General features: G+C 62.4%; 2 protein-coding genes across 4 annotated transcripts; one reads left to right on the forward strand and one right to left on the reverse strand.

The window, feature by feature from the left end:
- Positions 1-7,562: 7,562 nt before the first annotated feature.
- On the forward strand, positions 7,563-9,029 carry POMC (proopiomelanocortin). Its single transcript, XM_088528569.1, has 2 exons — positions 7,563-7,688; positions 8,451-9,029. Exons 1-2 carry the CDS (start codon positions 7,563-7,565, stop codon positions 9,027-9,029), a joined length of 705 nt encoding a protein of 234 aa, XP_088384695.1.
- Positions 9,030-9,670: 641 nt separating this feature from the next.
- Positions 9,671-20,642, reverse strand: EFR3B (EFR3 homolog B). 3 transcript variants are annotated; one of them, XM_088528562.1, is made up of 23 exons: positions 20,578-20,642; positions 18,007-18,083; positions 17,666-17,793; positions 17,037-17,187; positions 15,950-16,071; positions 15,281-15,430; positions 15,052-15,186; positions 14,778-14,856; positions 14,069-14,204; positions 13,752-13,913; positions 13,383-13,494; positions 13,012-13,063; positions 12,712-12,884; positions 12,273-12,348; positions 11,797-11,958; positions 11,332-11,463; positions 11,179-11,246; positions 10,964-11,091; positions 10,789-10,880; positions 10,312-10,360; positions 10,068-10,171; positions 9,930-9,979; positions 9,671-9,800 (listed from the first exon to the last, which is right to left on the reverse strand). In XM_088528562.1, exons 1-23 carry the CDS (start codon positions 20,582-20,584, stop codon positions 9,695-9,697), a joined length of 2,451 nt encoding a protein of 816 aa, XP_088384688.1. In that variant the 5' UTR covers positions 20,585-20,642; the 3' UTR covers positions 9,671-9,694. The 3 variants fall into 3 exon arrangements, with proteins under 3 accessions (XP_088384688.1, XP_088384687.1, XP_088384689.1); XM_088528561.1 differs by having other exon boundaries at positions 10,068-10,174; XM_088528563.1 differs by lacking the exon at positions 20,578-20,642 and adding an exon at positions 19,706-19,777 and having other exon boundaries at positions 10,068-10,174.
- Positions 20,643-21,463: the final 821 nt, after the last annotated feature.

Here is a 21,463-nt window from a genome sequence, read left to right on the forward strand (position 1 = left end):
GTCCATGCTCCGTTCCTGGAATGTGTTAGGGCCCAGTGCATCAGTTTGGAGCATCCAGCTGGAGCCAGGGCGCTGCTTGCTCTCAGGAAGGGGAAGGAGGAGATGTTGGAAGAGCAGGTCTCGGAGAGCCTGCAGGGATGCGGCTCTGCCCAAGCGCTTTGCTAAGCTCCTTCGCCTTTAATCCCCCACCACCCCGGGGCACATCTCAGTGGGCTGAGCGAGGCCGTTCACTGGCCTGTGTCTCTCTGCAGCCTCCCAAACCCCCTGGACCTGCCATTCCTGTGAATTTCTGCTCCCCACCTTCGTGGTGCAAATTGAGGAGAGCAGGAAAAGAGGGGGTGTCCTGGCCATGCCGGGCTGCTTCCCGTCCACCCGGTGCCATGGGCCCCAGGGCTCTCCTAGCGTGTTGCATCCATCCCCCGTGTCCTCGGATCTGCGGCCAGGTGGGTACGACAGCGGGTACCACCTCTCCATTGTCCCCATGCTGTCCCCTCGCCTATGGCAGTGTCACGGCACTGCTTTCTTAACGCTGGTGCAGAGGAGCATGGTGGCACCCAGCCAAGACCCAAGGGCACATCCGAATATCCCCAAGGCCGGGATCAGGAAAAGCCTTGCAGCCTCCTGTGCTGCCCAGCAAGAGGCTTGGAGCGGGCCAGCATGGCCTGTCCCTGCTGAGCTAAGCCGTGTCCCCTGTGGCATTAAAATCCCCGTGGTCATCAGCTTTGCTGTCAAGCTTGGCACCAGCTTCCACCAGCTGCATCGGGCAACTTCCCAGTGCTCATTCCCACATTCCGGATAGCACCACGCAGGACGGCCTTGGGGAAGGGGCTGGGTGCAGCCCTCCCTCGTCCTAAATGCACAAAGAGCTCGGGGTTGCAGGAGCCCATCCGAAGGCAAGCGCCTCCTCCGAGAGGCTCTAATCCCTCTTAGGGCACGGGCAGTAATCGGGGATTTGGCTCGGGGGGTGTGAGCACGTGTTGCGGGCGGCCCTTGCTCAAGGGTAGCGCCACGCGCGCGTGCGACCGTGCTCATCCACACGCGCATCCCCGCGCTGCAGCCCATCAGCCAGAGGAAAAAGAAAAGGAAAATTGCATGAAAGAGGAAAGAAAATGTTAAATAGGACCAGGGGTAGCCTTGGCCTGCGCTCAGCTCTGCCCAGGGACGGGCTGCACATGCCCGTGGGTACGTCCGTGCGCGGGTGGAGGGGATGATCTGATCTCAGACTTCTTTACAGCCTCCATCACATATAGACAATAGTTACCTCCCCCTTTACCGTCTCCTCCTCCCACTAGACAACCTCAGCTCCCCTTTGCAATTCATGTGTTTTGGCTCTATGACCATCTTGGTGGACATGATCCAGTACACCAGTGTCTTTCTTGGGGTGCCAAAGGGGTGCATTTTTTAGATCCTCTGCTCTTCCAAGAAAAAAATAATCCTTTATATTTCCTCCTCCAGGCACACTTAATAACGGGTGTATAAACAGCAGTGGCAGGGAGGAGATCTGGAGTTTCTGTTTTTTCACCATAGGAAAAATAGAATGGGACACAGAGCGAGTTGCTCGCCCCGGTGAAGGAGATGCCTTGATTGTAGCATCCTGCAGAGGGAATGTTGGCACACACGAGAAGATCAGGTGCCACAAAGGTCACCGTGCTATTTGTCCCTTCACTGGTAACCAAGCAAATTGCAATGAATTGCAAAAACAAAATTTAAAAGAACCAAGAGAATTAAAAAAAAAAAACTCATCTGCCAGAAGAAATGGAGCAGAAAGTGGCTCTGAGCAAGTGTTGGGGATCTCATCAGGTGTTAGTCCTGAGGCTGAGCCTCCTCTGAGCCGGCGCGGGGCCTGCTGGAGAAGGTCATCTCCTCGATCCCTTGCAGGGATCCTAGGAGCAAAGCTTAAACCCCTTGGACAACTCAAGTCAGCTCAGCTGAGACAGCCAAAATGAAGCAGAATCCAACTTTCCAAAGTCATGGAAAAATAGAGCTGCATCCTTGTCATAACGTCAAAAGGCATTGAGACAGAACTGCCCAGGGCTGCCCAGAAAGGATTTGGCCAGGTGCAATAAATTTGCTGCCTGGAAAAAAAACCTGAAGCAAAAGAGATGGGGGAATTCTGGGGATATCAGAACATTTTGACACTTTCAAGTCCAAAATGCTTATTGCAGAAGACCTCATGGCCTACTGGAGGCTGTCCTGAGTTGCTCTTGCTGTGGAATTCAGGAGTCTTAAAATGGGTTGCAAGCGAGTGATGGGCCAAGGAATCAGTGGTGGATACCCAGTCCTTAATGTCAGGCTCACTCTTGCTCCTACACTAAGACCATAGTTGAGTAAAACCCAGCATTTTGCACCCAGAGCCACTTGCATTTCACCACAGGGACCAGTGGCTGTCCCCTCAAGACACAACGCAGACATGGAGGTTTTCAGGGAGCGGGGAACCCTTTCATCAAAGCTGCCTGGAAACCACTGCTCCAGGTGGGCACAGTTGTCATCAGCTCCAGTTCTGCACTGGAAGGGCCTTGATCCCCCCAGTAGCTTCCCAGAATGGTTGAGGTTGGCAGGACCTCAGGAGATCGCCTCATCCAAAGCCCTGCTCAAGCAGAGTCACCTCATGTAGGTTATTCAGTACCCCTATCCAGATCGGGATCCTCCTTGGGATATCTCCAAGATGGAGATTTGCTGCTCCCTGATTCCACGGCTCACATTTACCACCAGCAAGTCTCTCTTCTGGCTATAAAACACAGAAGCAGTGAAACTGCAGAGGTATTTTTGCACTGATGGCCCCATTTTCACTTCACCTGGGTATCTAAGGAGGCTTCCTGTGCCTTAAACTCCGGGCAAACCCTTGGGGCAGCTACTCTGGGGATTCATCCCCGTCCCACATCTCCAAATATGAGATGAAGATGATGTAGACAGCTAAAAGCCCTCAGGTTGTCCGGCTCTGAAACAGTGTCCTTGGGTCACCCAGGTCCTGGAGTTGATTTCCAAATGATGATTTTCCAGCCAGGGATGATTTCCAAAGCAGAAGCTGTTTTGGTGCTGGAAAGCCAGGAGACAAGGCAGCTGCCCCATCTCACCTGGAGGATTTTGCACGAATCTCACAACTTCATGCACAAGTTTTCCGACGTTTTTTTTCTTTTCTCCCTTTCTAACCTCCCTTCTTCTCCAAATATTTTCTACCAGCTCGGCTCCCGAGCTGGGAATCACATCGGCCTGTGCAGAGCGCGCATGGCCTTGGTGCAAGGGCTGCTTTTGTGCCTCGTACAATCGATGGCCCCGGAGACGTCGCACAAAAGGCAGCTTTTAGCACGCATTAGGGAGCCCGCTCACCCAGCCGCTGGAGCTGCTTCCGCCCGGCCCTACGGCTGCATCGGAGCTGGGATCAGAAACAGGGATCCGAAATTGGCCCTCGGTTGCAGCTGCAAAAGGGACAATCGTTTTTAACTGCATTGATTAAAGAAAATAATAATAAAAAAGAAACTATCTGTGAAAAATAGTGCAAACTGGGGGCAGCTGCCACCAGGCAGATGGGAACAAGCGAGAGGCTCCGTTCGCTCGGGAAGGAGCCGTTCTCACCACCCTGGTGCGAAAGGGCAGCGCTGGCCCCCGTGACGCGGCGGGTGACAGCCCCGCTCCCCGGGGACGGCTGCGTCACCGCGGCCTCCGCGTGGGCAGGATTTGAGCACGGCCGCCAGATTCACACCTGGGCCCGGGCTCATTCGCACGGACGTGAGAGATGTTCCCCGGATTAAAGCGGAAAGGCCAAAAATCACATGGCACGTTCGTCCAAAAACAGCTCACCCGCTGCCACGTGCCACTGGGATGGGGCTGCGTGCCCCGAGCGTGTTGCTCTTTGGGGGACGAAGTCATGAGGCTCCTGAGTGTGCTCCATCCCATGGTGCTTTCCCTGGCATCTTGGCTTTATCCGGCTCCCGTTTGCTTGGCACAGGCTGCATCTGGGAAGAGAAAACGGAGAGAGGAGAGGAGAGGAGAGGAGAGGAGAGGAGAGGAGAGGAGAGGAGAGGAGAGGAGAGGAGAGGGGAGGAGAGGGGAGGAGAGGAGAGGAGAGGAGAGGAGAGGAGAGGAGAGGAGAGGAGAGGAGAGGAGAGGAGAGGAGAGGAGAGGAGAGGAGAGGAGAGGAGAGGAGAGGAGAGGAGAGGAGAGGAGAGGAGAGGAGAGAGAGGAGAGGAGAGGATCACCCTCTGTAATAACGTGTGTATCCTGCTGGCATGCCAAGCCACAGGAGCACAGGCCCGTGATGGGCAGGGAAAGTTTATCACGGGGAGCAGTAAGGGGAAGTGGGAGCAGCAGGAACCGCGCCGGGTGGGCTGGTTGTGTCACAGGAAAAGCAGGACACGGCCATCGTGACAGCCAGCCTGGCCACGCAACGGATACATCCCTCTCACGCGGGTGTAGGCAGCAAAATAGGAGCTGAGATCCAACGTGGTCCTTCCAGCTTGATGAAAAGTCAGAGAAACAAAGGAGCGTTGGCACCACGCGCTTATTCCATCCCTGTTGCTGCAGCGGGATCCACCTCCGGAGCGTGGGCTTCCAGCAGGGCAGCGTGGACAGCAGGTCTCCCTCCATCTACCAGGCAAAAACCTTCATGGGAAGCAGATGTCAAATCCGTGGTGGATCAGGCTGATGGTCTATGTGGCAGGAAGAGCAAACCCCATGCATGGGCTGCGAGTTGGTGGCAAAGGCAGCTCCAAGGCTGGAAAACACAGCGGTATCCGGTGCTGCTGGAGCCAGGAATCCTTCATCTGAGCCCTTCACTTGCAAGCCTCTGCTCAATGAGGTTTCAGGCTTTTCATAAATAGATTTCAGGTCTTACTTATAAAAATAAACCGCCCAGATTGGCCTAATGAAGATGAAAGAGCCTTTAAAGCGGGAATCATCGCTCCGTTTGGATCATAAAGCATCTCAGAATAGCTCTCTGTCATGGCAAAGTATTGCAGGGCAGGGGATCCATCAAGGAGAACGGAGGAGCTAACGCTGTTATGGGCACTGCAGTGGGACACGCGCTGCTCGTGGCGCAGGGGGTCCGAGACGTTCTGAGTTGAACCTCCAGCTCTGCAATGCCATGAACGTTCCCTGCCTTCCCTCACTGGGTCTCCTTCCCAATGGCATTTGGGTTGGAAGTGACGTCCAGGCGATTTTGTCTCCAGCAACAGCATTAAGCAGATTCCCGAGGAAGAGGAGAACAGAGAAGTTCACATGATACCTCCACCACCTTAACACACAACTATCTCCAGGTCAGGATATTTGTTGAGCCCCTTGTGCTTTGCCAGCTTGGAATGGGCCCTCTATGGAGCTCTGTGTCCAGGAAACTTGGGTAAATTGGTTTTGCCCTCGGTATCACTCAGCAAGGAGATGCTCTCATCTGCAGCCTGCAGGAAGACAATTCTCCTTTTTGTGTATTTTGAGCCTCCCCAGGCTTCTTCTCCAGCCTCTTGGGAGTGGGAAGGGGATGATTCATCCATCCTAAGAGAGACACCCAAAGAGGCGGATCGGTCACGCTCCGGACGTGTTGCTCTCCCGTTCCGTCACTCATGGGCACACGGCCCTGGTCCTGCCCTCACCCTGGTCCCGTTGGGATCCCTCCTTCCCTTGCACAAGGCCACATCAAGCAAAACATGAGCAGATCTCCAGCCCACCCAGGACACGACCACATGGGTTCCCTCCTGGTGAGATCACAGGCAAAACCTCCCTGGGTGGCTTTGCCATATCCTGCCCTTGGCTTCCGTGTAAACATCGGCTCTGCTCCATGCGGACACACGGGAGCGGCGTGCCCGGCCCTTTGCTACCTCTTGACCGACCAAAGTCAAGACCAACCCAGAGCAGATGAAAATCAAGACCAGACAAAAGCCATTCTGAGGTCCCCAGGGGATGCAGCTCTCCACCCCACCAAGGACCACCCCGGCATTACATCCTGGGAAAGCAAAATCCCAGCTCGGATGTGTTTCTCCAGCTGGAGAAGCCCGAAACAGCAAGGAAAAACAGTGCTTCTGCAGGAGCAGGAGCCCGGAGTCCCCATTCCCGATGTGCGGCCCTCTCATCCCGGGCCGGCAGTGGGAAGCGGCATTGGGAGCAGCGAGCACAAGCCGGGGCCGTCATTGGGGCGCTTGGCACCAGCTCCCCACTTTTGGGGTTGAAAATTCCTCCAGGCACAAGCTAGGCCGGGCCAGCTGGCCCGAGGGCTGGAAAACTGGCCCTGGGCCACCCAACCGGCTTGTGGTGACCAAGTTTCCGCATCCCTACGATCCCCTCCACCCCTAGGCCTGTTTTGGGGCTTGCCCAGCAATTCCACACGTCTCCCAACTCGGCCCCTGGCAGGGGAGGCGGCTCTGGAAAAGCCATCCGTGAGGATGCTCCGCTGCTCCATGACGTGGCGGCCCCGGCCACGCTGCCCCGGTCCCTCTTAGGAGGGCTAGGAAGCAGGTCCGGGCTGCCTCCCTCATCCCAAGGGATCCACTTTGATCCCACTCAGGACCCGGAGCAGGACGTGTCTCCGCCACCGCCGCCAGCTTAATCCTCCCAACAGGATTTGGGATTTGCACCCGGGTGGCAGGCAGCAATTAGCAGGAAAGCGGGACCGGGCTCGCGGGGCGACGTTAATCCCCTCCCGCGCTCCACAGCGCCAGACCCGCTTCCCAGCTTTTGTTCCCTACCTGCAACCAACCCCTTCCGTGCAACCCCCCCCTCGCTGCTTCCCAGCCCCTTTCCAGCTTTTCCAGCGCCGCGTCCGATGCTCAGCCCGGAGAGCCGGAACGCCCCGCGCGCCGTATAAAAAGCACCGGGGCTGCGGCCGAGGCGCAGACGACGCCGGCGGCGGGGAGGCGCGCGAGGAAGAGGAGGGGGCGGAGGAAGGCCGGCAGCCCCAGGTAAGCACCGCTCACAGCGCTTCGGGCAGCCGCTTCGGGCCAAAACGAGCTCTGCTTTTATTTTATTTTTTTTGCATGCAGAATGTTTTTTCCACTACCCTCCTCTTGCAGCGAGTTCAATGCAACTGGTTGGGAAAGCATTATTCTTATTTTATTTTATTTTATTTTATTTTATTTTATTTTTATTTTCATTTTATTTTATTTTATTTCAAATCACAGAATATTCACACAGCCACTTGCATCACTGGCGTTGCCCCTAGAGGAGAATCCAGAGGATTCCCCTTCCCGGCGGGAGCTCGCGCCAAGGGAGCCGCTCAGGCTGCCCAGGACTTGATGCCTCCGGATCTGCCGGTCGCTGCACAAGTTTTTGCAGCCGACCGGGAAGTCATTCGGGGCCTTGAATTTAAAACACTAACCTCTGCCTTTGGGTTCGATTTCAATTTAATTTTAATTAAACCATTTAGTGCTGTTTGCATCCTCCCTTCACCCAATGGGGCAGCGCCAGAGATGCAACCAGAGGCTCTTCAATGGGAGGAGGAGAAGCCGGAGCGGGAGGAGGCGGTGCTGGGGGGGAAAAACTTTGGGAAAAGCGGATGGAAGGAAGCCCGGGTGGGGGAGGGAATGACCAAAACGGGGTTTTTTGCGCGGGTTGTTTGCAGGCCCCGCGCTGCCCCGCGCAGGATGGCGAGCGCGCTCTGGAGCCTGCCCGTGCTGCTGGGGCTGCTGCTGGGCGCCCCCGGCGCCGCCCGCGGGCCCTGCTGGCCCCGCAGCGAGTGCCAGGACGTGGCCGGCGAGGCGGGCGCTCCGGTAAGTGCCATGGGGGCGCAGGGACCCCGCGCGCTGCAGACGTGCGACGGGGCTGTCGCTCGTGGGGTCCCCCCTCTGCAGAGGCTGCGTTTGCAACAGGGGCCTTGTGAACCGGGGGGTTGCTGCAGGGATGCGACTCCCCCAGTGATCCCCAGTGCCCCTGCGATGTCCCCTGGGTGTCACTGCAGCCCCCCGTGGTGCTGCCTCTCTGCAAAGCCACCCAAAGCCCCCCAGGGCGCTGGGGCTGCATCGTGCTGCTGCCCAGGGAGGGTTGGGGCTGGGGGCCTTTGCGACACACGCAATTGAGTTGCAGCTTCTTGGTGCAGGTGCAGCTGGGTTGCGGGACCCGGGTACGCATGCAGTTGGGTTGCAACTCCTGGGCACACATGCAGTTGAGTTGCAACACCTGTGTGCACGTGCAATGGAGTTGCAACTCCCAGGCACGTGTGCAAGGGAGTTGCAAAATCCAGGCGCATATAGGATTGAATTGCAACCTCTTGGTGCATGTGGGATTAAATTGCAACCCGTTGGTGCATGTGCAATTGAACTGCAACCCTCAGGCACACACGCAATTGAATTGCAACCTCCTGGAGCACATGCGATTAAATTGCAACCCATGGGTGCAGATGCAATTGAATTGCAACCTCTGGGCACGTGTGCAATTGACTTGCAACCTCCTGGTGTGCGTGTGATTAAATTGCAACCCCTGAGCGCGTGTGCAATCGTGCTCGGTCCCACGCAGCGTCCCCCCGTGTCACCTAGGTGTGCGCGTCGGCGTGCCGCGCGGCGCTGTCGGCCGAGGCGCCCGTGTACCCGGGCAACGGGCACCTGCAGCCGCTCTCCGAGAGCGTCCGCAAATACGTCATGAGCCACTTCCGCTGGAACAAGTTCGGACGCGGCAGCAGCAACAGCAGCGGCGGCGGCGGGCGCAAGCGGCACGAGCTCCCGGCCGGCGTCCCCGCGTCCCCGGCGCCGCGCGGCGCCGCCGCGGAGGGCGCCGGGATGGAGCGGGAGGCCGCCAAGCGCTCCTACTCCATGGAGCATTTCCGCTGGGGGAAGCCCGTGGGGCGCAAGCGGCGGCCGGTCAAGGTCTACCCCAACGGCGTGGACGAGGAGGCGGCGGGCGAGGGCTTCCCGCTGGAGGTGCGGCGGGAGCTGCGGGCGCACGGCGCCGAGGAGGCGGCGGCGGGCGGCCCGTCCCGCGCGCGGCGCCTCCGCGGGCGGGCGCCGCTCAAGGACAAGCGCTACGGCGGCTTCATGGGCGCCGAGCGCGGCCGCGCCGCGCTGCTCACGCTCTTCAAGAACGCCATGGCCAAGAGCGCCTACAAGAAGGGCCACTAACGGGGCGGCCCCGGCGCCCCGGGACGCTGCGTGACACCGGCGAGGACGGCGGCATGAGAAATACCCCCAAACGCCTTCTTTTGCGGGGGTTTCTTCGCTCCGCTCGCAGCCCCCAAGCCGAAACCCGCGCCGGGGCCGGGCAAGGGGCGTCTGTGGGGCTGGCCGGGACGGGACACGGCTCCACGCGGGAATGACGACGGCGGCGCGCGTGGCCACAGCACTGTTTATTCGCCAAGGGCGCGACGATGGTGCACGATGGGGAGACGCGGCGCGGCGCCGCCGTGCCCGGCCCCCCCGGCTCCGCACCAGCTTCATAGAAATATACCTTAGCCTATGTTATATACACCCACGCATACGTGTATATATATATATATACCCGGGGGGTGGGCACAGCGGGGCACGGGGCCCCGGCCTCGAAACAGCCACGATGGGGGCAAAAGCCCAGGGGACCCCCAGGACATGGGGGAGATGGGGGCGAAGCAGCGAGCGGGTCTCCAGCTGGAACCTCCTTTGCCGGCACCGTCCCGGTCCGAACCCCCCTTGCAACAGGACCGTCCGTGGCCCCTCGAAGGGCCGGAAAGGGGGCTTGGAGGAGGGGGACGGGAGCTGGGCCCTCCTCCCGCGGGGTCCCCTGCGTCCCCGCGCGTCCTCCGGCGCTGCCGTCCTCAGTACACGCAGAGGTCTGGGAACTTCATCTCGTACACGGGGATGGAGTGGTTCTGCGGCTGCCCGTACGCGGCCGTGATGGTGCCGGAGGGGCTCGGCGGCGGCCTGGAGGGGGACGGGAGGACGGGGCGGCTTGCAGGGACGCGGAGCCCAACGCTGGCGCGTGCCATGCACACACAGGGGGAAGACCCATGCCAGGCACCCCGGGGTGGCCCCGTGGGACCCCCCGCTCACCGTATGGTGATCTCGAAGATCTGGTTGAGTTTGCTCTGCAGCAGCGTCGCCTGCAAGGGAGGGAGGGAGGGAGGGCATTGGTGGAGGCGGCCAGCGCAGCGCAGCGGAGCCGGGGGCTGCGCGGGGCGCCCCACTCACCCGGGCGCCGCAGTGCGCCGCGATCTCCTCGAACGGAGCCTTCTGGAACTTCTCCACCACCTGGCGCCGCCGCTCCCGCTCCTGCTCCTCCACGGCCACGCTGTCTGCTGGAGCGCACGGCGGAGGGATGGCGTCCCCGAGGCGCCCCGGCGGCGCCGCGGGCCCCCGCGCGCAAACGGGCGCAGGGCCACCGCGGGCACGGGGACACGCGCCAGCCCCCGGCCCGGCCGCGTGCCTCCCTCACCTATGGCCTTCTTGAGCGTCTCGTAGGTGATCTCCTCCGCTGGCGCTCGCTGGTGGAAGGGGACAAAGCAGCCAAGGTTGGAGGCACAAGCGGGGACGGCAGAGCGGGGTCCCCCGTGGTCGTGGGGGCCGCGGATCGCCCCGGGCCAGCGGCCAGCGCTGCAATCCTGCCCGTCCTTGAGGAGCAGGGATGCCTCTCCTGGCACGCTGGTTTCTGCCCATGTGGTTTTCCAGGCTGGATTACCCTGCTTTCCTCCCCAGACGCTCCCATTGCTGCAAAGCTATTGCTACACACACGGGGAAAATACGGATTTGCCACACGAGTGGCAACGGGAAACCTTCCTCCCGCACTGGGGATGATGATGGGACCAGTCCAGACATGCATGGGGGTATTGGGTCCGTGCAGTCAAGGGGAAAGTTTGAGAAACTGTGAGGGTTTATTCCTGCCAAACGGGGGGCTGCCGCGTCCCCACGGTACCTCCTCACGCTCGGGGCTGTTCCTCGACTCCACCTCGACCTGCAGGGAGATGGTCTCGCCGATGCTCTTCCTCTTGGAGAGGCGATCCTCGTCTGCGGAGGGAGGCGCGGGAGCTGAGCGCGGCCGCCCTGGGACGGCCACCTTGTCCCCACGGCGGCCCCGGGGGGACACGTACCCGTCAGCTGGGGGATGTAGGGCGTGCTGAGGCGGTCCGAGTTGTAGCCACTGCCTCCCAGCACTTCGCTGATCTTGCTCTGCCGGAAAAACACCTCGGGGCCCAGGCGGTCCAGGCTCCGGCTCAGCCTGCGCGCGGAGAAACCCAGCGGAAAATCCCGAATCCGCCCCGAGGCATCGCGACGGAGCCGGGTGGAGCCCGTTGCAGCCTCTCACCTGGGTCTCTCCACAAACACGTCCTCGGGGAGCAGGTACGGAGCCTCCTTCTGCCGCATCTGGATGACCTGGGAGAAGGAAGCGGGGAGCCGAGCTGGTGGCGCGGGCGAGCGGCCGCGTCCGCGGCGCCGGGGCCTGGCGCGGCCCGCGCACCTCGTGGATGTGCTGGCAGAAGGTGGGCACGGTGGTGAGCTGGCTGATGAGGTTCAGGTAGGCGGCGCCGAGCGCGTACAGTGCGCAGCGGTTGTAGGCCGGCAGGTTGTCCTCGTTGATCTGGGCGATCTCCTGCAGTGGTGACACAAGGCCCGTAGGGTGGGCATGGCCAAGGCACCAGGTGGGTTCCCACTGCGGCCTTTCAGAGGCCCCTGAGGTTCACATGGATTCCCAGACTCCAAAACTGGTGTAAAATCCCCACCATGGCTCCAGAACTGGTGCAAAACCTCCCCAAACTGGCCCAGTCCTTGCTGCACGTTGCTGGCCAGGATCACCAGCACGAGGCCACCACAAGGCAAAGCTCTAAGCCCATTTTGCTCACACCCTCCACGAGTCCCTGCAGGACACCCCGGCCATGCCACAGGGCCACCGTGGGGCACGGGCACCCCAGGGCGCTCAGCCTACCTGCACAGCGAGCACAAGGCGGATGAGGTCCACCACGACCTCCTCGTTGGCCAGCTCGATGCTGATGAGCACCAGCATGCTGTAGAGCGCCTCGTAGTGCGCCTGCCCGTTGCTCTCCTCCTTGCACGTCAGGTAGATGTGGCGGTAGAGCTGCTGGGAGTGCTGCGGGGACGGGGACAGGGCGGTCACCCCGCGAGCAGCCGCTCCGAGCACTGCCAGCCTCGCCAGTGTGCCAAGCAGTAGGGAAAGCGGCTGGGCCACGCGACAGGAATGCCCGGGAAAGGAGAATCCCCGTGGAAAAGCTGCTGAGAAGCTGCAGCTCGGAGCGCAGCAGGGAAATGAGCTCCAAGTGTCAGGCACTGATGGAGACGAAATCCCACCGACTTCTCCTATGGATATCCCCAATTTTGGAAGCACCATGAGACTCCTCCCATCCCTCGTCACGAGGACAGCTGGACCCCAGGCCCCAGCCCTACCTTCTTCATGAAGACGGTGTCCTGGCGCGAGCACTTGTCCACCTTCAGCTTCAGCACGGAGATGTCGCTGATGGTGCTGCAAGGAAAGGCCAAGGGAAGCGCGGGCAGCACGGACGCGGGCTCCCCGCCGCTTCCAGAGCTGCCACCCGGGAAGGAGCTGTCCAGGAGGGAGCGAGGCGGGAAGCAAGTGGTGGCTTTTGAAACCTGGCTGAGCGTTTTGGACATCCAGGAGTCCTGAGCCACGTCACCGCAGGGTTTACACACGGAAATGCAAAAAAAACACACAAAATGGACTGGCGAGACCACAGCAAACCCCACGGAGATACCTTCATCTGGGATTACAGTGGCCTTAGGGTGCAGCTTCCTTCTTCTCCAGGACATAAAGTAAAGGCAGCGCGGGCAGCGCCTCTGGGGACGCGACCAACGAAGCCTCCAGTACCTGATGGTGGAGAACTTGTGGCGGTTCCCGTGGCGGTCGATGAAGCTGATGAGGATCTCGAGGACGAAGAGGCGGATCTCGGCATCCTCCATGAGGGCAGCAGAGAGCAGCCTGTCCAGGAAGGAGCTGGGAAGCGCCGTGAGCATGTTGCTGCACTGGAAGCCCAAGGAGACCTGCAGCGTCAGGGAGGAAGGGGGACAAGGTGACACCACCACTTGCGGGGGTTAAAACACACAGGAGAAATGTAGGTGGAGAAGACCAAGTGGTTCAGGCTCCCTGGATGCAGGGATGGTGACGTACCTGGAGGAGGGACTTCAGGAGCATGATCTGCGTCAGGCGATTCCGGTTCTCACTGCGGGGGAGAGAAGAAATGAGTGGTAAAACCCAGGGGAAAAAGAGTGGAAAGAGTGGGAAAGAAGCACCCAAAGAGTGGAAAGGCATTGGAAAGGGCAGGAACAGCCCAAAAATCCTCGTGGCACGTCCTGCCTGGCACACAGCTGGGAGTGGATCCAGGGAATCACCCCATGGCAGAGTGGGATCGCTGCCGGCTCATGGTGCGGCTGCTCCCACGGTTCTCCCACAGATCCGGTGTTTGGGTGGGAGCCTCCGGCTCCCGCTCGGCGCCGACAAAAGCGCCCAAAGGAAGGGAGGGAAAAAGCCTCCGTCCTCACCCGGCTTTGCCGGCCTCGATGGCCTGGTGCAGCGAGGGCAGCGGCACCTTGCTCATGATGAAGAGCATCACCTCGGAGCGCTGGTAGGTGGGCAGCGTGCTGGCGAAGGAGCCTGCGGGGCGAGAGCGCGCGGGCAGCGGCCGGAGCTGCTCCTCTCTCCCCGCTGCCCTTTCCTTCGGATGCTTCAAAGCCCTGGGAAAACCCAGCCAAAAGCAGCCCTGCAAAACGCCTCTTCCTCCTCCCAAATCCACCTGGCTCAGCTCCCACCTGCCCTCTCCTTCCTCCTCCTCCTCCTCCTCTCCCATTTCCCAGGCAAGCAGAGCTGCCGCATGAGGAGGAATCGCAGCGTTTCCCGCGGGAATGCCCCACCTATGGTCTTGATGACGGCCTCCTGGAACATCCTCTCCTCGTGCTCCTTGATGATCTTGGCGCTGACGGCGGCGGCGCCGTCGTAGCTGCCGGTGAGCGCGTAGTCGATGCTGAGGCGCAGCTGGCGCAGCAGCGTGTTGAACACCTCCAGCACCGTGGGGCCTGCGCCGGAGGGAAGCGAGCGCGCCGCGAGCTCAACCCCAGCGGCTCCGCGCGCCGGGAGAGGCGGAAAAGGGGGCTCCGAGGCTCCCCCGGCCGCAGCCGCGTGCGTGGAACAGCACCGGATCGGGGTCGTATCCCCCGCCGGCGCCGCTTACCCACGGAGCCGGAGGCGGCGATGACGGCCGCCTCGGAGAGCACCTCCACGATGCCGGCGCGCACCGTGGCCGCGCTCTTGCTGTTGGCATCCAGGTGTCCCAGGAGCTGCTGGATCACGAGGTGCGAGTGCTGCGGCTGCAGAAGGAGTGACGGCGTCGGGGCCGGGCCGCTGCGGGGCACGGAGCAGCCCGCGGCTGCCTAGCTCCTCCACTGACAAAGTCGGTTTGACACCAAGGAGCAAAGAGCACTTTGTCCTGGAGAAACCATCCTAAGGGGCTGTGTGGATCTACGGATGCAGCAGGTAATCCGGGGGATGCCAGGGTGAAGGGATTTGGGTTTTTCCCAGGTTTCCCCAACGTGTCTCTGCTTCACAAGGGCCCCTGCCGCGCTGCCGCGACCCCCCGCGCGGAAGATGCGTTAACGGGATTTTGCAAAATCCCATCGTGCCGTAAAGGGCTTTAGGCAGTTTACGGGATTAGAAAGACAACGCGAGAGCCGGGGAGGGGGGCAATGCGCCGTTGCTTGGAAGCAGCCCCCGAGCAGATACGCTGGGAAAAGGAGAAGGATCCGTGCGGGAAAAGGGGAAACGGAGCAGGTCGAGGGCTGCTGGCAAGGGGGGAGCACCCCATCTTGGGCATCCCGAACCTGCTGAGGGTCTGGGGGCTTTGGGGACAGGCTGGGGGGCCCATTAACCTGCCGGCCGCCCACCTGGATCGAGTACATGATGATCTTGAAGCAGCGGATGGCGAAGACCTTGGGCTCCCACAGCGTGTGGTTATCCAGGTGGCTGCAGAGAGACGGCATCAGAGAGGGACAGAGCAGGGGACTGGAGGGGCCTCGAACCCCCAGGGGTGGCCCGGAGTGGCAGGGACCAACGGGCTGCCCTGTCCTCCGTGCCTCAGTTTCCCAAAACGAGGGGTGCGGAACTTGCACGGGGATGGTTCTCACACAGGGACAGGACTCCTGTGAGGATGGCACTCACATGAGGACGGGCTTGATGGCGTTCTTGATGTTGCCATAGGCCGCCCGGCCCAGCAGCTCCCGCAGGCAGCGCTCGGCCAGCTCCGTGGGACTCTCCTTCTCCTTCTCGGAGGCTTGCAGCGGCGAGGGCGAGCGGCTGCGGGGCGCGAGGGCAGGGGGTAACGTCCCCATGGGGCCGTCACGGGGTCACCCCGTGCAAGAAGCAGGCGGGTAACGGGGCTCTCTCTCACCTCTCGGCCTCCTCGGCGTGCTGCAGGTTGAAGAGCAGCGAGGGAACGATCTTGTCCATGTGCTGCGGGTCCCAGATGTTGGCTTGGAGCTCGTCGTTCACCGTCTTCCTCACCACCCCTTGCAGGCCTTTGATGCCAGACATCCGGATCCTGTGGGACAGATTGACACAATGATGTTACACATAGATATATATAGCGATAGATATATAAAAAATACATGTTTTATATTTATATACATATGCATATCATGGGTGCAAGTTGAAACATATGAAGTTCCATGTCCATGTGAGGAAGAACTTCCTTGGTGTGAGGGTGCCAGAGCCCTGGCACAGGCTGCCCAGAGAGGCTGTGGAGGCTCCTTCTCTGGAGATGTCCAACCCGCCTGGATGCCCCCTGTGCCCCGTGCTCTGGGTGTCCCTGTTGGAGCAGGGGTTGCACTGGGTGATCCCTAGAGGTCCCTTCCAGCCTCAACCATTCTGGATTCTGTGATGCACACAGAGGCAAGGCTGAAGCTGTGCAAGCAGCCAAGGAAACCTCGATGCCTTTTGCCACCCGGGTCATTTTGGGCTTCGAACGTGCCCAGTCATTGGTAAAGACCTCCCCGTGCAGCGAGAGGTCCCGAGCCCGGCCCCGGACACCCCGCCGGGAGCCGGGCTGTCCCGCGCTCACTTGGTGCGGACGTCCGGGTCGTCGTGGCTGGAGTGGCACATCTCGCTGAAGCGGGACACGAAGAAGTCGTAGCTGCGGTGGTAGGACGGCGTGTCCTCCTCGATGTTGGCAAACTTCACAAACTGGGAAGGAAGGAGAAAGGGAGGGGGTCAGGCCTGCACTGGTTTGTCCCCCACCGCAGCAAGCAAAGAGCCGGGGGGAGATTCCCGTGTCGGCTCCGAGCGGCAGCGCGAGCAGCAACGCGGTGGCTGCGGAGGGAAAACGCGGCCGGCTATAAATACACCAGACACCAACACGTCAGACGGAGGGGGAAGAGCTGCTTAAATTAAAGCCCGGCGTCGATCCGAGGGGAAAATAAAAATAAACCGGGAGAGGCACGGAGCTGGGAAGCCCAAGGAGGGAGGCGCTGCCCAGGCTTTGCATTCCCCAAATTCCCACCTGGGCTTCCCCGGGAGGCGCCGTGCCGAGGCCCCGGCAGGCTGCCAGCTCCGAGCGAGCGGTCGATGCTGCGGATTAATAGCTTTGCCGATGGGCAAAGGGGAGGGAAGCGGGGAGCGAGGCCGGTGCTCCGTGTTGGGTGGCCCGCGGGCTGCGACCACGAGTGTCCCCGAGACCCCGAATCTGAAGGCTGAAATGGCGTTTCCCTGCATTTCCCTGCATTTCCCCCCATTTCCCGGGGTCTCCAGCCACTCCATCCTGCCCAAAGAGGCTCTCAATCCTCGCCGAGTGCCAGGGAGGGATGCTCGGGATGCCCGGCAGCACCCGGCCCGCTTCCAAGTGCATCGAGCCGGCCCATCCAGCATCCCCAGTGCTCCCAGCAAAAAGCCTGGGATCCCCCCGGCTGCAGGACCCCGGCAGGTCGGTGCTCCCCAAACCGCAGGCGCTTTCCCTGCTGCTGCCGAGTGGAAGCCGCCCCTTTCCAGAGCAGCTCCCAAAATTCCCAGGGATCACTTCCTAAATGGCCCTGTTGTCCCCAAAGCGCTGACGGCCCCGAGCTCCTTTGGGACAGGAAAGCCGGAGCAGGAGGAGGAGGCTGCAAAGCCGGGGGGTCCCTGCGCCGCGCGCGCCGGCTCCGCGGGCCGCTCACCGAGTTGGTTCCCAGGATCTGCAGGTTGGGCTTCTCGGACTCGAGCAGCTTGGCCACCATCTTGAGGAAACTCTCCACGAAGAGGTTGATGCTCTGGCAGTGGCAGGCCATGAGGAGCTGGTCCAGCGCCTCCATGGCGATGCAGACATACCTGCGGGATCCGCCGCTGTCACCGGCCCCGGCACCGCGCAAGGCCGCGTTCCCGGCGCTGGGATCCTCTGGGAAGACCCCCCAGCTTCACCCCCCTCCCAAGAAAAGGCTGGTGAAAGGTGGGATGTCAGGGGATTCTCTGGTGTCTCGGAGTATGGTTGAGCTTAGGACCTTGCAGCTCCTTCCGGTACGGCAAAAATAAGCCGGGTTTCTGCATCTCCGAGTCTCCTACCCGCCTGTGAAACTGGGTTAAAACTGGCGCAGAGTGGAGAAAAATGGGGAAAGAGGGTATTGAGAGGTGAATAACAGTCCGCACGGAACATCCCGCTGCTTTTCCTTGGGAAGAAGGCTGGAAGTGGCGCCCATGGCCGTCGTGGCAGCACCGCTTGTCCCTGGGGTGCCTCTGAATGCCGGGAGCAACCGGGTGCCTCTGGAGGAGCCGGCAAAGCCGTGGGGAGCGGGGCGGGAGGCGGCCTTACCCGTAGCGGTGCCGGCTCACGTCCCGGATGAGGCGCTCCGAGAGGTAGGCGCCGATGCGATCCAGCTTCTCCGGGGCGGACAGGGCATAGAAGGTCAGCTTCTCCATGTTGGTCTTCACCAGGCCATCCTGCGAGAGAGCAGGGCATCTGGAGCATCCCGGCGGAGCGGCCAAGCTCCAGGAGCAACGGCAAGGAACGGGGCATTCCGAACATCCCAACGGAGCGGCCAGGCTCCAGGAGCAACGGCAGGGAATGGGGCATCCCGAGCATCCCGGCAGAGCAGCCGGGCTCCGGGAGCAACGGCAGGGAACGGGACATCCCAGCGGAGCGGCCGCGCTCACCTCCGGGTCCTCGGGGAAGATGTTGTCCACGAGCCTCTTGTAGCGGGGCCGCAGGGCGCCACAGCAGCCGCAAACGCCTGCGGGACGAGCGGGATGAGCAGGACGAGCGGGATGAGCGGGATGAGCGGCCCTGCCGCAGCCCCATGGCCCACCTCCCAGCCCTCCAAACTCAACATCCCATTTGGGATTTTGGGGAGTTTTAGGGATGCGGAAGGGATGCTCAGATCACCACGCCCTTCCCAGCACCTTGGCCAGGCCCTGTGGAATGGCATTCCTGGCTCTTGGACCAGGAGAAAGCGGCGCTGCCGGGCCCCGCGCCAGCCCCGCATGAGGAATTGCACAAAAAAAAAGGGGGAATAAGCAAAGGGAGCGACACAAAGGGGCTCCCACGCTCGGCACGGCGGGAGCAGCCGCTTAAATAAACGGGGGGAGTTTTTGGTGGCGGCTGCTGAGTCACGGAGCGGCCGGCGGCGATGCCAACACACCGGCCGCTTCGCTCCCTGCTCCCGCAATCCCGAAACACGGAGCGGGTCGGAGCATCGCCTGGAAACAGGGCATCCCGGGCGGGAAACCGGCCCGGAAGGGCCCCATCCACTGCGCCGGGAACTGGCCGCAACCCAAGCGGGTGCTGCTGGCATCCGCATCCATGCGCATTCCTCATTAATCCCAAATTTAGGTTGCAAATCTTCATTACACAGCGCTCCAAACTCTCGTTTAACCTCCCAGATCCGTCCTTCCCGCTGCCTGCTCCGATGGCAGCCGGATTAATTAATGTTTCACAGCGGTGATTAGACTTGGGCGTAAAACCCGTGCGGACGTGGAGCGGCCCCGTCGGGAAGGATTCGGATGGGGAATGGGGGGATAAATCACAGTGCTGCAGTGCCCAGAGCAGGGCAAAACCCTGCGCTCCCGCGGGGACGGATGGGGCAACGGGAGCTCCCTCCGGGCAGAGGGAAGTTCAGAGGTTTGTTTTGAACCTGAATTGTCACCACCGGAAAAAAGGGGGGGAAAAAAAGGGGAAAAGAATGAAGAGAGTGCACGGGAGCATCCCCACGAGCGCCACTTCTTGCACAATCCCCCATTGCACAAGTGACTGCTGGGCTTGACGGGCTCCGGATGGAGCAGACGCAGCGGGTGACGGGCGACTCCGGATCCGCCGCGGAAGGAGAGCAGCGGAGGCGCGACGCCTCCAAGGACACCGCGTTATTTTGGAAAAAATATGAGAGAAAGGGGAACAAAAGCCCCAAACTGCATCTCCCGCCAATGCAGCGCCCGGGTAATCTGGCCCACGGGCCGGGAGACGGTTCAAAGGAGAGATTAAAAAGATACCGATAATCCCGGCCCTGCCTAATGCACCGCTCATCCCGAGGAGCCCCCGGAGCTCGGCGGCTCCGGGACGTTTTGCAGGCGCCGGCGCAGGAAGGGCCCCGATGCCGGTCCCGGGAAGGGCCCGGTGGTGACCAGGGACATCAAGGGCGTCCTGGTGTCCCCAGGTCCCTGTCACCCCCTGCGCCAGCCCCAGCGCACGGAGGGGCCGGATCCCCCTGCGGATGCAGGTGCCGAGGAGCGTTCCGCGCTCCGGGGGCTGGATACCGCTGGCAGCTCCCCGCAAATTCCCGCTTTGCGGGCGGCCCAAATGGCCCGAGGAAAGCAAATAAATAAATAAAATAGGCGGAGAAATAAATAAACGGGAGCCAACCTGGACGTGACTCGGACTCGCAGCGCCGGCTCCGGACGCGCGCGCGGACGGGCTCCGGGAACGGGGCGAGGACGCGCCGGTGCCGGCGGCTCCCCCTTCCCGGCGTCCGGATGCCCCCCGCGAAGGGCGCTGCGCGTCGTCGCTGTCCCCCCTCCCTGCCCTCCCCGTTGCGTTTTGCGGGTGGAAAAATACCAGCCGGGAGACCTGGATGACTCAACAGCGGGAGGAAGAGGAGAGCGGAGGAAGCCGGTGCCCTGCAGCCCCCCGCGCCGAAGCCGCCGTCGCCCCGCGCTCACCTGGATCCCGGTGCTCGCGGCACCGGCGCGGGGACCCCCGGCCGGGCTGGGGGGCATCCGCAGGGAAGGATGCTGGGGCGGCGGGGATTTATTACCGTCCCCCCGCCTTTCGGTACCCGGATCCTTCCGGGAATAATGAAAAATAAGCTCGGAGCGGCTTAGCGCGACCCGCTGCCCCGCGCCGGGGGGGCCGGGGGCCCAGCTGTGCCCGCCAGATGTTGCCCATTAGGCGCAGGGTGCCCGCACCCATGGGGGGGGCACGATGCCACCGGGGTGTCCCTTATCCCGGGGGACAAGGTGACACCCCCAAAGCCATGGGGCGGGGGGGGCACGGTGACATCCAGGACCTGGATGAGGGGGGGGAAATGGAAAACGCGAGGGGGGGCAATGGGCAGAGCGAGGGGGCCGGGAGAGGCGCAAGGGTCCAGCGGGCTGGGGGGGCCATACAGGGCCCCCCACCCCGGGGGGATGCTCGGCCGCGGTGCGGGGGGTCCCGTCCGGGCCGGCCCGGGTTGCGCCGGTACCCGCCTGGCTCCCGGTGCCCTGCGGGTGCCCGCTCCGGCCGCGGCCACTCACCGTACATGGCCCCGCTTCGGCCCGGCCCCGCTCCGGCCCCGGTTCGGCCCGGCCCGGCTCTGCCCCCCGCGCCGGCCGGGGGCGGCTCCGCAGCGGCGGCTCCTCCCGGCCCGCAGCGCCCGCCCCGCCCCGGCGCGACGCGACGCGGAGCCGCCCCGCGGCCACCGGCACCGGGAGCCTCCCCCGCTCCGGGACCGCGAACGGGGCGAGCGGGGCCGGCGCCGACACCGGCCACGCGGGGCGGGGACGCGGAGGTGGCTCCGCGTGACCCGGGCACGACATGGCGCGACGCGTGGGTGGCGCCAGGGGCCCCCTGCCCATCCCCGGGGCGCTCCGTGCCCCGCCGTTTCCGTGGGAGCCGCGGGAAGACCCACGGGCTCCCACGCAAGGGGGGACACGACGGAGGGTTAACGGCCCCGGTTTGGGCGGGCGAGCGGACAACGGGGCGGCGGAGAGCGGGGAACAAAGCGACGCGGGGAAGGACGGGGCTGGAGGTGGGAAACACCCCGCTGGGGAAGGGGAACACGCGGAGACGTGGGAATTCCGCGCAGGTTTGTGGCACGCGGGGACACGACGTCCCCGCTCCGGGTTGTGACTCTGCCGTGGAGGAAGGAGCCTCGAGGCGCCTTTCCCTGGAAGGGCTCCGGCATTCCCGGCTCCGCATGGGGCTTCCTGTCACCGGCCGCCCGCATCCCGGCTGGAAAGCGAGTGTCCAGGGAAGGGCTCCGAGCACGTGCGAGCGGAGCGGGACACCGCAATGCGTTTGGTGGCCCTTGTGGCCACCACCGAGGGGACGACGGGGCCCCGGGCTCGAGGAGGCGCCTCCCGGGCAGAGGGGACAGGACAGGGCCCTTCCAGCCGCCACGGGGAACCTCATGGCGCCCGG

This window comes from Tinamus guttatus, unplaced genomic scaffold (assembly GCF_059628265.1).
Source record: "Tinamus guttatus ecotype Peru unplaced genomic scaffold, ASM5962826v1 Tinamus_guttatus_pri_ptg000312l, whole genome shotgun sequence".
NCBI lineage: Eukaryota > Metazoa > Chordata > Aves > Tinamiformes > Tinamidae > Tinamus > Tinamus guttatus.